General features: G+C 44.0%; 1 protein-coding gene across 1 annotated transcript in view; it reads left to right on the forward strand.

Moving 5' to 3' along the window:
* Etv6 (ets variant 6) overlaps nt 1-15,675 on the forward strand; it is a gene marked incomplete at its 5' end in the record, with an annotated part of 213,600 nt that overhangs the window by 83,440 nt on the left and 114,485 nt on the right. Inside the window, 1 exon segment of the mRNA XM_013511474.1 lies at nt 2,905-3,034. Coding sequence (XP_013366928.1) covers nt 2,905-3,034 — 130 coding nt within the window.

Below are 15,675 nucleotides of genomic sequence, written 5' to 3' on the forward strand. Positions count from 1 at the left end.
TAAAAATAAAAATAACTCATACATTAACGTCTTCAGTCTTAAAAGAAAAACACATGTGCCGTAGGTTCGCCACCACTGCCCTAGAGTCACAAACAGAGAGAAGGAAGTAGTTAAGTCTGTGGTGTGGGGTTCCCAGCTGTGTGTCTCCTTCTCCAAAAGAATGACCCATATACTGGACAGTGTCCTTTCCAGAGTCCCCTGAATGACTTGCTGGCTGCTGAACCAGGGTTCCAGGGAAATGTGTTGGCTGCTGTCAGATTGCTTGAGGTCCTAGAAGTGCATTTTGCTCCCCCACCACCCCTTGGGCAAGGTAACTGTCTTCTGATACAGACAGATCTCTTCACTGAACCCTTTGTCAACAGAGTTTCCAGTCCTGGGCTTGTAGCTTTGCAGGCTTGACCTTCCCCTGAGCAGAAGCCATCATGAGGAATGAGAGGAGCTCACTCAGTCTCTGGCCTTTTGTCATGAAATAGGACAGTTGTCTCCACGTAGAATTTCTTAGGTGGGGTCTGGGGGTAATGGAGATGCATGAATCATAGGACAGGTGCTCAGATATGCTGTTTCAGTGTAATCATGAGGACGGGGAACTGTGGAGAAGGGAAAAAATAGTGGGACTGCTTCCAAAGACCTCCTGTGACGTGAAGACACACTGCAATGGTAGAGTGGCAAGTCACACAACCTGTAAAAGTGTTGCCTTGCTGGGCTCTTGTCCATTGGCTGGACAGCTTTGAGGACCAGATTCTTTCAGTTTGTTCTTGATGGAACTGGAGGGGCTGGAATGAGGTGGCCCCTTTCTCGGGTGGACAAACTAGAGGACCTTGTGAGTTTCTCCTTGTATTCAGGAAAAAGCCACAGTGTTACAAAATACTGTTTCTCTTGCACTCTTGCCCTGTCATTTGAAGACTCTGGCTGTACAGTGTTTTCTTCATCAATAGTTTCATTTCTGCAAAACCCGTAACAAAACAGAAAGCTATTTCTGGGAATAAAGTTAACTGTAGATAACTAGACATATGATGAGATTGTGGGGTCATGTGAGCATTGAAAAGTACAAAAATGTATTAAATTAGAAAAACAGGCTATGTCTGCCATGTTCAAAAGCCCATCTCACCTGGAAAAAAAACCCTAAATAGATTCAATATGTTTCCCCATATATATGATTATGTACCTTTGCCACTTTCACCTCAGACAGCCTCAGAACAAACACCAAAAAGTCTAACCCCTCCCTAAATTTGAACTGCTTAAAATATGTGTGATGTTTGGTAAAGCTCAAGGAAAGTGAAGTTGAAAGTTTTGCCTCTGGGTGATCTGTTGCAGGATATATTGATTGATAGAAGGAAGTCAAATTTAGGATTTGTGGGCCTGCCCTTAATTAAGAAGTTGACTGGGAAGGTTTTAAATTGTGTGTTTAAACAGAAATAGGCCAACCACCCTAGCTGCAGCGAGTGGATGCCTTAGGGAAGGTATAAGCGACTCCATCCGGAAATTACAATAATATGTATATATTCACTTAAAATTGAAACTTCCTACCACACCCACCAAAGTTTCCAGGCTATGAGTAGAAGTTTTAATTTGGTTAGATGGCTGGGGGACTCCCCTGCTTCCCTTTGCACATTTGATGAGAACTAAAATGTTAAAGAATTAATTATCTTTCCAAAAAGTAAACACCCACCTTTGCTATAATCCAGCATTTTCTTTTGCTCCTGATTTTCATTTTCATAGTGGCAGCTTACTGGTCTTTTCTGCTCAGCTTATTTTTGGACCTGATGTGTCCCACTTTACTTCACCCAGGGAAACCACAGAAACTAACGGAAGTTATGTTTATGTATGGACTGTGGGTCAAGCACATCTGAGATACAAATTGCCCTGTTGTCCTAGCTGTGCACAATTGTTTCTTGCTATTATTTGAAGTATTTTAATTTAAAACTAACAATAATCCCTCCTAACCCATCTGATTTGCTTCAGTTCATCTATCAAATATTGCTGCTTGTTTGCAAGAGATGGGTCTCCTGAAGCCCCGCTCCCTCTGTCAGCCAATAAATGTCATCAGTTAAACAATTTTTTCCTTAAATTGAAATAATTCTTTTAATGATCTCCAATGCTGGGGATACAGCTTAGTGGCACAGTGCCTGCCTGGCAAGCGTGAGGTTGTGAGTTCGATTCCCAGTACCAAAAAAAAAAAAAAAAAGAAAAGTGTTGAAATTAATGATCTCTGAAATCTTTGGAGACGACAGAAAATATTGATTCTGATACAGGGAATGAAGGAGCAAGGACATACTTGTTAATATTCAGATAATCCTGTAGGAAGGAAAAATTTAAATGTTGGATATTTTTGACTGTGGTTATTATATAGGGAGATAGAATAGAAAAATCTTGCTCATACATTTAATAACTACATTGAGATCTTATCTTTGAAGCCATCACTTTCAAGTTGGCCTGTTCAGCTCCCTCTTACTGGATCTGAGTGTAGACTCATACTTTGATTAGAAGCTGGGGATATTGCCAGAAAAAAAGGAAACATAGTTTTAATGTATTGATGCCATTCACTGTATGACTTGGAAAAAATAATTTTTGAGAGAATTGCTTTAAAGCTATTCTCTTGGGCCTCTTTTTCATTTCCTCACCCCTGCCTTTTCTCATTTCCCAAACAAACCACAGGGGTACACACCTGTTGACCTGAGGCTGAAAGGAAAGCCCAAATTTAAACCTTTCCTGCGTTTTAAAGATAAATCCCAAATGCGAGGCACCTGAAAGACTACTGTGTCCAATCCCCCGAGGTTGCTCCATAGCAGTGTTCAAATGCCCCATCTTCCTGTTGCTCCCCCGCCCCAGGATAGTTTCCCACCTCCATTCCAACCTTTCATTGTCTTTTTCCCCCTCTCCTCTTCCTGCTCTTATTTTTAACAGCAGGAACGAGTTTCATATACACCTCCCGAGAGCCCGGTGCCCAGTTACGCCTCCTCGACTCCACTTCATGTTCCAGTGCCTCGAGCGCTCAGGATGGAGGAAGACTCGATCCGCCTGCCAGCGCACCTGCGTGAGTGTTTGCCTGGGAGGCCACGGTCGGGCCCTCGTCGGGAAGGGGAAGGACTGAGGGACAGCCTGCTTGGAGGCGACGGGAAGGGGAAGCAGGCAGAGGGCTCCGAGCCAGAGAGGGATTGAGTGGCTTTCACATGACTCTGTCAGGTTGTTGTAGAATCTTTTGCCCCCCCCCAAAATGGATTTGAAAAGTTTGAGATTCCTGTCCCTTTTTTCTTGATGTGTCATCTCCGATGGTGAAATATCAAAACAACAGTCTGGAAATGTGCAATATGGAGCAGAGTCAGCTCGGACCCCTGGGAGGCCAGATGATTTGCATTCCTTAATTTGCATTTGCTGCCCTTTAGTATTGTCTTTGGTCCAAAATGTGGCTCAGTTTCTTATTCAGACTCACACTGTTTTATTATTGAGCTGTGTGCTCTTCCATTCTTTATAGACCTCCCTCCCTTCCCTTTTCCCATGCTGGTTACATTTCTTTCCTTCATTTTATATACCAACATGTATCCTTTCTCTTGTCCCCTCTTCTCTTCCCCTCTCTCGCTTGAGTTTACCTGGCCTCAGCAGCATCAGTTTGTAGTACTCCACCATTCTCTCCCCAGTCGTCCTACCCCTTGCCTGCACACCTTCCATCTGAATCCTCACCTGCAGCTTGGCAGCAGTGGGCCCCATACACATGGGCAGCTGTGCTGCTGTCCAGCGCATTGACACCTACGGTATCCTTTTCTGTCTGTCTGCCCGCCCTGTGCTGCCACTCAGCCCAGGTAATGGAATGTGATTTGTGCACCTGATTCCCATCCTGGTCACAGTGTCCAAGAAACGCTTGATTCTATGGCATGAATGTTACCCAGGTTGTGGAGGACCCTGAGGTCATCTTGGCCCATCTCGTTGATTGCCAGTGATTTAAGTGGTGGCACTGAAGTCATGCTTGCCATCTCTTTTTGGCATAGCAGTGGTCCACAGGTTATTTTCATCTTGTCCCAAAAAGGAGAACAACAGGACATGGGGTGCAGGCTCCACTTTTTTCTCTCTGAGACAAATCAGAGAAGTAGATGACTGTGAAGCTGAGGGTACTGGGGGAAGAAGATTACTGGCTTGTCCCTTTTCCCCTATGAAAAGGATAGTTGCTGGGACTTTTGCAGGGACTGGGGGACAAATCCTCCAGTCTCCTGTGTCCATTAGTATTTACAAAGTTCCTGCCTACTACAGTTGAGATACTCCTCCTTCACATGGGCCGGAAGGTAAAGGACACAGCCCCGCTCTACCATCTTCTCTTCTGCAGTGAACATTTAAGTAAAGGTTGGACCGTAAAGGACATGGTGTTGGCTGAGGGTACTCTTATCTTTAGTAAACTGGAATGTGATGGTACCACTGGAACATATAGAACTGGGGGGAAAAAAGCAGGCAGGCAGTAAGTTTCCCTCCAGACAGCATCCTGTGACCAGTACATTTACTTGAGGAATATTCACTTGGGAGTGGAACATATCCATGGCACACAGCACAGCACTTCCACTGCCTACTCCATTCATTTGCTCTTTCTCCTCACAGTTACTGATCGTCTGCACGCTGCTGGCCACTCCTCTGAGTACTTGGGGTGCAGAGATGAAGAAAGCAGACAAAACTCTCTGCTTTTCTGAAATATAAATTTGGGTACAGAGAAAAAAATGCACTTGTCCCAAAATGGGCAGAGGTTTCTTTCCCAACTTTTTATTCCTATATTTTACAACATCTTCCAAGGAAAGTTGATCTCCTGGTTTGTCTCTGGATGTCTCTGACATACATAAGCTCTTTGCAGAACTGCCTCTTCCTAAGAACTTATTATAAAAACAAACAAACAAACAAACATACCAAACTGGTAGCTGGGAAATCTGACTTCATAGCTCTTTCTGCTATCCAATTGTGAACCAGTCTTTTAACTCAGTTTTTCTAGTATGCAATACTGCATTCGGATATAAGAACGTTTAGCAGCCTTCCTAACTTTAGAATATTACAGTTCTCATCTGAGACATCCTTCTTATTTGGAACTCTTTCTTTCACATCAGCACTTTAATTTCTTCTTGTGTAGATAGTTTCCTCATGGTGCCAGCTTTATACTGCATCCTGGCATCTGACTAGGTCCTTCTGTGTGCTTCGCACCCAGTTGTAAGAGTCAATAACTACTCTAGGAATGGACTGGGCACTGTACAAAGTCATGTAGTTGTAATTTTTTTATTCTTATAACAATATCTATAAGGTGGATTCCTTATCTCCATGTCATATATAGGGCTTAGAGAATTTAAGTAATTCTTCAAGATTGGTCAAAGAACTAGTCAGAGATAGAGGCATGGTTTAAACTCAGTTCTGTCTGATGCCAAAGCCTAGGCTCTTTTCCATGTTACTGTTTAATAAATAGAACTGTGTTTAATAAATACTTTTTGGGTGGATGGATGAATGCAAGATTCACTGATGTGTTTACAGCCTTGGTTTCTGGCAGGAATCCATTCTGTGGTTGTATGTTCTGTCCATTGCTGATTAGTTTGTGTGTCACCCTTCATTGTGTGGGTGGTGGATGGATGGATGGATGGATGGATGGATGGATGGATGGATGTGGATGGATGGATGGGTCCTCATATAGATAATTATCAAGTATGGAGCTGTAGCATGTTTTGGGGACATTATGAGTAATCAGATTATGGATGTGCTTCAGCAGAATGGTCTTTCCTGAATGTCTGCTCTGTAGCAATTTGAGATACCTTTCCTTGGTGATCTGCATGAGCCCTGTTGGGACACCACTGGTCCTGACATCTGGAATGAATCCTCTGGAAGTGGAGGTTCCCAGGCTCTTGCTGTTTGCCCTCAGCTGGGGCTTTCCAAAGGAGGCTCAGCTGCCCTCCTCCTTTCCCCGTTCCAGGACGCGGCCACTTATCGTGCTGTTTGAGAGGAGCATGGCTGGTCGTGGCTGAGCTGTGGCCACTTGAAGATGTATCCCAGCTGAGTTTCCAAACCTAAAAGAAAATAAATACCCTGACAAGGGAATTGGGTTATTGCTGTTTTAATCTGGGATTCCAGACAATTCCCAGTGGAATGCTCATGGAAAGTACGGGGAAGAATCTGAAAAGCAAGACAGCAGCAGGACTTTTATGGTATTACTAGGTTGAAAGCATTTTAGGATGGTTGTTTTAAAGAGATACTCACCAGACCGGTATGGCTCCAAGTGGCTTCTTTTCCCCATTTATTATTGATCTCTAGATAAAGCCTCTCTCTACCTCTGTTTTTCTTCTTTCATTCTTAACTCAGAATATATCCTCAGAAGGGAAAGAGCAGAGATCATTATAGTTAAGATTCTCATACAGAAAATTTCTCACCATTTTGCTCTGGGAACACAGGGCTAAGCCTAAATTGAAGACACAGCATGACAAATTAACAAGCCATTGAAAAATAGGAAGTGATGCTTTTCCTTTTTTTTTTTTTTTTTTGGTGCCTGTGATAAGAGCAAAGTGATGCAAAGGGAGCAATGGTGTTAAGTGGTCCTGAAGAGGCTGGGGATATCTGGAAGAAGGGTAGGGCTGTCACCCTGGTCTGCCGCACTGCCCAAGCTCGCAGGATGATGCGCTCCACAGTCCTGCAGCTGCAGAGCTCCCCTGTTCTCCAGGACAGCAAACACGAGCATGTTTATGGAGACCACAGAAAGGGCATAGTTTTTTCTTCTTCCATAAAGAGTACTGATTCTTGCTTTTAAACTTGAGGCCAGAAGAGCTGAAGAGCAATGTTTATAGCAGGTGGGTGAAGAAAAACATTCCCTTTTTTAAAGAGAACACTGACCTTCTGTTGTGGCTGGAGAAAACTTGAAGGACCAAGGCCCCCCGAGGGTGCTCGGTCAAGGTAGCTCTTGAGCTCCTCAGCAGAGGAAGGCCATTTCTGGGGGTAGAAATGCCTTTTCCCTGTTCTCAGCAGGACATCTGTGTTTGTGGGAGGGACTTACAGTTTGTCTGCCCAAAAGCCACCCTTTTGAAACTCATGGGGGAGTGGGTGCTGAAGGGAGTAGCAGAAGGCACGTTGTGGTGCCAGCCTGCTTATGGCAGAGGCTCTGTGTTAGATGTCTCTCTGTTGCCGTGGCCAGACACCTGAGACAATCAACTTAGAAGGAGAAACAGCTTATTTTGGCTCACAGCTTTGCAGGTTTCAGTGCACGGTTGCTTATCCCTGTTATCTCCGGGCTGTTGCAAGGCAGCATACCGTGGCAGGAAGCAGGTAACAGGAAACTGCACACCCTGTGGTAGCCAGGAAGCTAAAAGAGAGTGAGGAAGGGCACAGGGACCCAATTCCCCCCCCCACCAAACCCGTGTCTGTTTTGTTGTTTTGACTTTTTTCAGTGTTGGAGATGGAACTCAGTGGCACTCTACCACTAAGCTACATTCCCTCAGCACTTTTCTTTTTTTTTTTTTTTATTTTTTATTTTGAGACAGAGTCTCATTATGTTGCCCAGTCTTGCCTTGAACTTGGCAATCCTCCTGCTTCAGCCTACTGAATAGCTGGGATTCCAGATGTGCACCACCATGCCTGGTTAGGCCAACCCCCTAATGACCTAACTTTGAAGCTCTTTCAAGACTCCAGGTACTGTAGGCTCCACCCCCTCCTGACAGCACCGTAGGCCTCTGAGTGAGTGAGCATTTAACATAGAGGCCTGTGAGAGACATTTAAGGTCCCTACCTTCACAGACTCGCAATACATTCGTGGGGGTCCTATGAAACTTTATGCCTCAGTGATGGCCAGGCTGGACCATACAATGACAACATAAATATATTTCAGATGTGCAAGGCAGAATTTAAATTAAATGTCTTTTCTTTATTTTAAATTTCTTTTGAACACTATCACCTCACATTTAGTTGATTTGCTCACGTCTAATCATAGATCAACATTATGCCATTTTCCCAAGGTCTTTGCACCTAGCTGCTTCCATTTGGCCTGCTAAAAACCCCTGTGAGTTGACAGTTAAAAATCAGAACCTAGGACTTATTCATCTTGTTTAATAGGCTTACAGTTTATGATGTTGCAGGTTAATAAATAGCCATAATAGTCACTCTGAGTTTTTCTAGCGCCAGAATACCAGAAACAGTCCCCTTCCTTTCCTTGTGAGTCTTTCACGTTTCTTACATCACTCCTCCCACTTGTGTGTGTTTAATAATTTAATTTAATGTCTTCCTTTGGAAACGTTACCTTGCTGCTCACCTGCTCGGCTGTTCTGCATTCTCAGCAGAGTAACCGAGTCTCAGGCACTCACATGACAAGAAGAGATGAGGTTCCGACCTGCACAGAGATGAGAGTGCCCTTGTTTAATGGGCAGGAGCCACAATTTTATATACTTTCAGGTTGAGGGACAGTGAGAACTAAATGCATAGGCACAGTTAATCTTGTATATTGTAGAAGTAGCAGTGTGCATTCAGACATGTTATCTCATTTAATAACCCAGCAGTCCTTGAAGCAGGTGTCATTGATTCTGTTTTACTGATGAGGTGACTATGGCCCATACAAGTCAATGGAATTGTCCCGGTTCACAGGGTGTGAAGGCTCTGAAGTGATTTTTACTTCAGAAGTCACCTTCTAGGAAAGCTTTTAGGAGAATACATACAGGAGCTAGAGAGGCTAGGACTGCTGCCTGCTGTGTCTGGGTAGCTGTGAGTGCAGGGACTGGTGGCAGGGATGGCCCTGCATATGTAGATGCCACTTGGCTGGTAGTGTGTACTCAATCTCACCCCTTCTTTCTTTCATACTGATTGAACCAGGGCCTTCATACTGAGCTACTTTCCCAACCCTCCCCCCGCCCCCATTATTTTATTTCACTAAGTTCCCTAGGCTTAAATTTGCAATCCTCCTGCCTCAGCCCCCCAGAGTGCTGGGATGACAGATGTGTACCACCTTGCCTGGCTTTTCTTTACCTTCTGGTGAACTCGGGTTGAATTTCAGTTTACCTCTGCAACCAAAATGACAAGATCTTAAAGGACAGTGGAACTCAACCGAATACCCGCATGCAACAGCACTACACCAGGAATGACCTGGCAGCAGGGACCCACTGCCTTTTCAAGTTCCCAGATTAGAAAGCATGGCTGTAGAATGGACTTGGGTCCATATGGACTTCAAGGACTTGACTTTCAGGCCTGCCTCTTTCTATTAGAATGATGAGTCTACCTCAGTCTACCTCAGATTTCTAATAACACCTGCTGATGAGGCTTTCTTACAGAGAGCAGAGCTCATCTGTATAACACCTAGCACAGTACCAGGCATGGCCAGGTAACTCACCAGAGGACCCATTTCAATTTTTACTGCTAGTATAAAGCTCATTTAGGAAGGGCCTTCCCCATTTTTAGTGGCTGAGCAAAGTGTGCATGTCCCTGTTTGTCTGTTTCATAAAGCAAGGACCTGGAGTTCTGCCTACATAATATTGAGACCAACTTTCCTGAGACACGGTACAACAAGCTTTAGCTTCTCCCTCTTTCTGTGAGTTCTGGGAGTCGGTTTCTGCTCTAAGGCCCTCTACCCCAGGGTTTTTCCTACCCTCACATCTGCCTCATTCTGGAACTTTTTCTTCATGGACTTGCCAGCTGCTGCCAGTCTCTTTCTGTGGCCTTCCCTGTTCTTTGCCTAAGACCCATCCAATCCTCCCCTGTCCTTTGCTGTTATCAGTGTTCCAAAAATGGCCTCTCCTCACACAGCTGCATGTGACGTGCAGTGACATCACCCGCAGAGGTGAAGCAAGGACATGGGGAGGAATTTAATTCTCAGTGAGTGTCTTAACAAAGCAGTAATCACTTCTACCAAACTTCACCCGCGACTGGCATTTCATATTTTATTCTCCCCTTAAGCTTCTTTGGGCGCCTTCCCTTTTTGCATTCAAATGCTTAAAGACTTTCTATTTTCCCTGCAGCCCATGTGCTGCACAAGGGTCCTGGTTAGTGGCTTTAAAGAGCATGAAGAGAAAAAAATAGCCCCCAGCAGCACAGCCAGGATGCTTTGGAAGGGAAATTTCCTTTTTGGGTTTGCTGTCTGAAAGAATTTCCGATGCAGGCAGACGTTAATTCCTAGCTCCGTGCTTCCTGATAAGGAAGCGGCTTCAATAAATGCAGCTATTTTTAGGTGTCTTTTTTTTTTTTTTAATATATAACCAAAGGTTTATTGACCTTTTCTTTCACTTCACATTTCAGGGAGCGCTGTGTACATTTAAGGCAGTTCCTCCAGCATAAGCCCTAACAGAGTGGCTCAGTGTGCGGGGGTGGGGGGGGTTGGGGGGGTGGCTGGAGTTGGGTAGGGAGGGAAGAAAGGCTGAAGAATGGCCTGGCCACCTTTTCCATGTCATGGGGGTCGCAGTTTCCTTGGCATTCTGAACCAGGCATTCAGAAGCTGTTAGCAATTGGCTATCCTTACCTGGCGGGGTGGGTTATATATGTGAGCCCAGAGACCCCCAACTCACTGAAAGTCTAAGAAAGCCATTGCAAAATAAGACAGTGAGAACCAATTAATGTTATAAGTCATGACTTGAACAGCAATGGGCGATAAAAAAATCTTCTTTCCATTTCTTTTGTCTCCTCTCTGTTACCACCCCTTCGATTTTTCCAACCATCAGAACTTCCTCTTGACACGTCGGGTTCTGCCGGTGCAGGGGTCCTGTCCATGTGTTCCCTCCAAGGGCAGCCTGACATGTATCTGTGTAAAACTTGCTGGCAGGTACGATTACATTGCAGCATGATGCTGGCTTGTATTGTGCTTCCCTGAGTTCCTGCCCACCTCCTCTTCACTCACAAAGCATCGCTTGAGCCGAGAATATACAAATATGATAAAATTTCCATTCTCAAAGAGCAGATATTTTCTCCTATTTTCTTTATGGATGAGTTATACCTCATCTGTAACTCACACTCTTGGATTTTCTGGCAGGAATGACTCTGACAGCTTTATCCTTAAGCTTTTCCAGAAGTAAATCTTAGCCCAGTCCTTCAGATTTTACTGATTTTATTGTTGCTGGAGATGGTTTCTCAGTTGCCAGTGCCAGGTGTGCGTGTTCGGGGGTTCTTTCTCTGATCTCTTCTGAAGCAGGATTTGAGAGATTTAAACTGGTCTTGGTTCTGGCCATGTGCCCAATGTAGATGCCCAAGTATAATTGATCACCCTGGTCTGCTATTTCCTACTTCCATCTTGGGTGGGTGGACTAAGACCCATTCTTTTGAAACTGGTCTATTTCTGCTTCTTATACTATAAATACTAATAACCCTCAAATATGGCTTTCAGAGTCTAGAAATATATATTTAGATAGATAGTGGATAAAGAGCTTTGGAGTGTGGTAGGTGCAGATTAGATGCTGGGAAGGAAAAGTCAGGTCATGCAGACTGGTGCAGGGAATACTTGATTTCCCTACTGTAGTGGAGGCTAAATTCTCAACTCATGGGGTCAGGGTGTTAACTAAAACGGTTCATTGAGGAGCATGAAAGTTTCTAAGGAAAGATCTAACTAACTTACTTTCTTTCTTCTAGAACAAGTGTTGCAGGGTGTTGAATACTGACATCTTAAGAAAAATTAAAGGGATATCAGGCAGTTTATGTAACTCCAGTTTAGAAGTAACCAGTTTGTTTTCCAGGAGTAGCTTACCTTGGCCAGTGAGGTATGGTTTTTGGTGTCATACCCCACCTGTCAGCTTATAGGAACTGTGCTTTTCCTCAGCAGCCATTCCAAGGCCAGCAGTATTTAAGGTCATAATGCTGCTCACAATGATATGTGGTAAGTAATAGCAGTCACTGTGACGTACTGAACACTATCTGTGTACCAGGAACTTCTAAGTAATTCTGAATAATCACAAACACTGCAAAGTAGATATTCTGTGTTTTATGCCTGAGGATTAGAAGTGGTGCACAACTTCCCAAGGCCACACAGAAAGAAAGTGGAAGGGCCACATCTTGAATTCACATCTCATTCCAAAACCTGGGCTTCCTATCACATCCCCACCAACTTCATCATATTGCTTAGTAAAAGTGTCAGAAACTGATGAAAGTTATTTCATTCTCACTGTTGGTTAGAAGGAGAAAATAAATAAACTACTGATGAGAAAGCCCAAAGGGATGAAATCAGAGATACAGACTAAATTATCTTTCAAATTTAGAGGAAGAAAAATTTTCAAATCTAATCCTCTGGGCATACTCTCTGTCACATATTTTCAACTGTGTTTAAATTTTGGGATGGTAGAAACAAAGAGGGTTCCATTGTATCCAATTTCCCATCCATTTAAGAGTGATGACCTACTTCATTGAATATTATGAGGCAGTAGTAAAGTGGATGTGCTTGCGTGTGGGTTGTACTATTGAGTTTACAAATTAAAACACCAAACTTCCCATTAATTTGTGTTAGGCCATCACGCTCCTAAAAAATTACGTAGTATTCTGGTGCCGTTGTTTCCCCATGTGGCACATGTACCATGATGTTTCCAACAGGTAAGAGAGTGAAGAGTCCACTCTTCTCTGCCCTGGTTCTCTGGGCTCCAGCCCCACGTGGCTACTACCTGGGTAAACCTCCTACAGTTTATCCCTTCTGGGCAGTAGTTTCCTTATCTATAAGGGGAAACAGCCTGAGTTCATGATTCCTGAGGTTCTTCCCGACTCAAACATTCTATATTGTTCTCTGATTCTAGAAGGGAAATGCAAGGGGTATCAACAGTGACACGTTGTCCGTAAAGGGTATCAACAGTGACACTTATTATGATCATTCACCTGATTTCCAGTAGTCAACATCCATTATTAGTGCAGAAAGTGGTATTTTGATGATACAGGAGGTTCTCTTCCACATTGGCTGTGATTATTTGGTGAGGATCCCCCTGCAAGGAAATATGGAAGCCCAGTGCCTGACTGTGTTAGATACTTGCTTGTGTTGCCAGTGACTGAGGTTGGGCTCTTGCTTTTGTGGGATGGAAACTGGCGTGGACTCCTAGCCTTGCAGGGCTGCTAAAATTGCCTTTGCCACACTTGCCATATGCTGGTTCCCAGGACCACACAACCCATTCTGAGACCTGACTCCTTGCTCTTGTGGCCCTCGTCTCCTGTCCTCAAAGACCCCGTTTGGCCTGAGAACCGTGATGGGAGTTGGCCCTTTGCCCAGTGCATTACACACAGGTGTGGCTTCTGGTAACTACTTGACCCCAACTGTGTGATTTGTGGGAATCCCCTCCACCACCCGAGGCATGTTTGCTTTTCCTGTAACCTGTAACAATTACAGTGTACATTTTCCTCCCTCTCTAGATGGTTTCCACTGGGTTTGGGGCTTTACAGAGCGAGCTGATCTGCATAGATAGGCCACACAATCCTCCTTCAGGCAACGCTGTAGCACATGAACAATTACTACGGCATTAATTAATTATGGGAGGGGAAAAAGCACAGTTGGCAAGGGAATGAAGGCTTTCAGCTTCTAAAGTGAAGGCTTTGATGCTGAGCTTTAAAGTACATTTCCATCCGCCTTGGCCAGCAGAGAGAATCTGCCACACTTATGCCATCCCTTGGGCTGGAAAACTCACACCCAAGGAACTATTTCTAAATGGAGGCCCCGAATCAGTTACTCAAATCATCTACTCGGTGACACAGGCTGTGAAAAGAGGATGTAAGATTGGGCAAAAAGGAATTGCCCAGAGCTGCAACAGTTTGTGAACAAAACTGATGAAGAATTTTGTCCCCTTCCGTTGCTCTTGGGTCACCAACGTCAGGACCTCTTCATAGAGAAACAAATACGGCTGTTTTGATGCCAGCCCTCCTGAGGAAATAGAGCCACTGTTCCTCCTTCCTGCTCCTTGTATACCTAACCGCAGGAAGGAGCCCCAGGGCAGTGCAAGTTCACAAACCTGTTATTCGCATAGGTTGGAAGCTGAGTCTGTCCTTGTAGGCAGTTTCTTACTACACATTAGCAGAGTGGGGAGAAAACTGTGTGGTCTTTTTTCATTCTGATTCCTTCTACAGCATTGTTCTTAAAAGTGTTAAACTCTCACACTTTGCTCCTGTCACTTGTGAGGCAGTGGTGAATCCACCTCACAATATCCCCTCCCTGGACCAGAATCTTCATTTTCTTATTTACAACTCAGTCAGGTATTTTATGCTGGGCTCTCACTGACCTTAAAACTCGGTCATAATTCAAATATTCATCTAGATATGTGGGACTTTATTTAAAAGATCTTTTAGAAACATAACAAGTGAAAATCCCCAAAGAGAGATTTTCCTCATTTGAGACTCAAGGTTACAAGTGTCCTTTTTAAACTATACTTCAATGTCCTGAAAAAATGCCAAGAGGAACTTCAGAGACCTACAAAAACCTAAATGGATTTTTTTAATCAAATATGTTTTTGAACCTTTTAAGGAAACAGAAGTTTTTCTTTTAACTCTTAGAGAATAGTTTTAGTTCAGACAAATCTATGTGTGTGTGTGTCTGCGCGTGCGGGTGCGCAGAAGTATCCAGATAACTGCTTCATAAAACACAACTTCTGGGGTGATTCCTACCACCTACATGATCCAAGGAAAGAACTGGGAAAACTAAACAGTATTGTCAGTATTGTCACACTGGCATCATATATACAGCTGTAGAGCTACTGTCTGGTACTTCTCTGCTGAAGTATTGAGATTTCCCTAAGAGAGCGACAGTGTTAGAAATAAACTCCATAATTTTGTTTAGGGCTTGTTATGATTGGGACCCAAAATACTCCCCCAAAGCCTCATGCTGAAGTTTGGTTGTCAGCTGAAGGGATCTGAGGAATGAAATGAACTTCATCTTGTGGATTAATCCATTGTTGAGTTCATAGGTCAGTGGGCTAATTGGAGGTGAGGTTATCGGATAAGGTAGATCACTGTTGGGATGGCTTTAAAGGATTTATCTTGTCCCTGGCACCTTTATCTCTGGCTCTTTCCCTTTCTCTCTGCTTTTTGGCTGCCATGAGGTGAGTAGCTTCCTTCCACCTTTCCCTTCTGCCATGATGCTTTTACCTCACCATGAGCCTAAAGATAATGGAGCGAGCTGACCATGGACTGATGCGTTTGAAACCGTGAGCCAAAATACATGTTTCCTTCTTTAGGTTGTTTCTCTTGGTCACAGCAGTGAAAAGCTGACTAATACAGGACTGGCTTTCTCCACAGAGGAGAAAAACATAAGACTAAATGGAAAGTCCAGGACCCTGGATTTTGACAAAGCATTGGAATCCAAACCTTTGAGGTAGAGAAAAGCAGTCTGCTACTTAACATTCACAGCTGTTGGTCTCCAGATGTTGCCAGCACCAATCTTGGCCCAAGTTGGGCATTCCCAAGCACATTGTGGGCCTGAGAATATGCAAGTCATCTGTGTTTCTTTGAGAGGAGCAATAAATTTGAGAGTGTAAATCTGAACCCTGAGGGCTTTATCCATCCTAATGAAGTGCCTTTACCTCATAGATGTATAAAGAGGCACGTTAATCCAAGTTTCAGGTTGAAGTGATCAGGAAAACCTTCACCCCAGGGACCCACAAGGAGCCACTGGAGCAGGGTGACTTATGTATGTGTGACAAGGACTACTATGTGGAATTTGAGGGAAAGATCCTTCATAGCTCTCCATGTGGAGTAATAACTTCCATTTATTGAGTGCTTACGGTGGGCAATTTTCACGTGTATTATATCATTTAAT

This window comes from Chinchilla lanigera, unplaced genomic scaffold, assembly GCF_000276665.1.
Source record: "Chinchilla lanigera isolate Chin_1 unplaced genomic scaffold, ChiLan1.0 scaffold00012, whole genome shotgun sequence".
Lineage (NCBI taxonomy): Eukaryota > Metazoa > Chordata > Mammalia > Rodentia > Chinchillidae > Chinchilla > Chinchilla lanigera.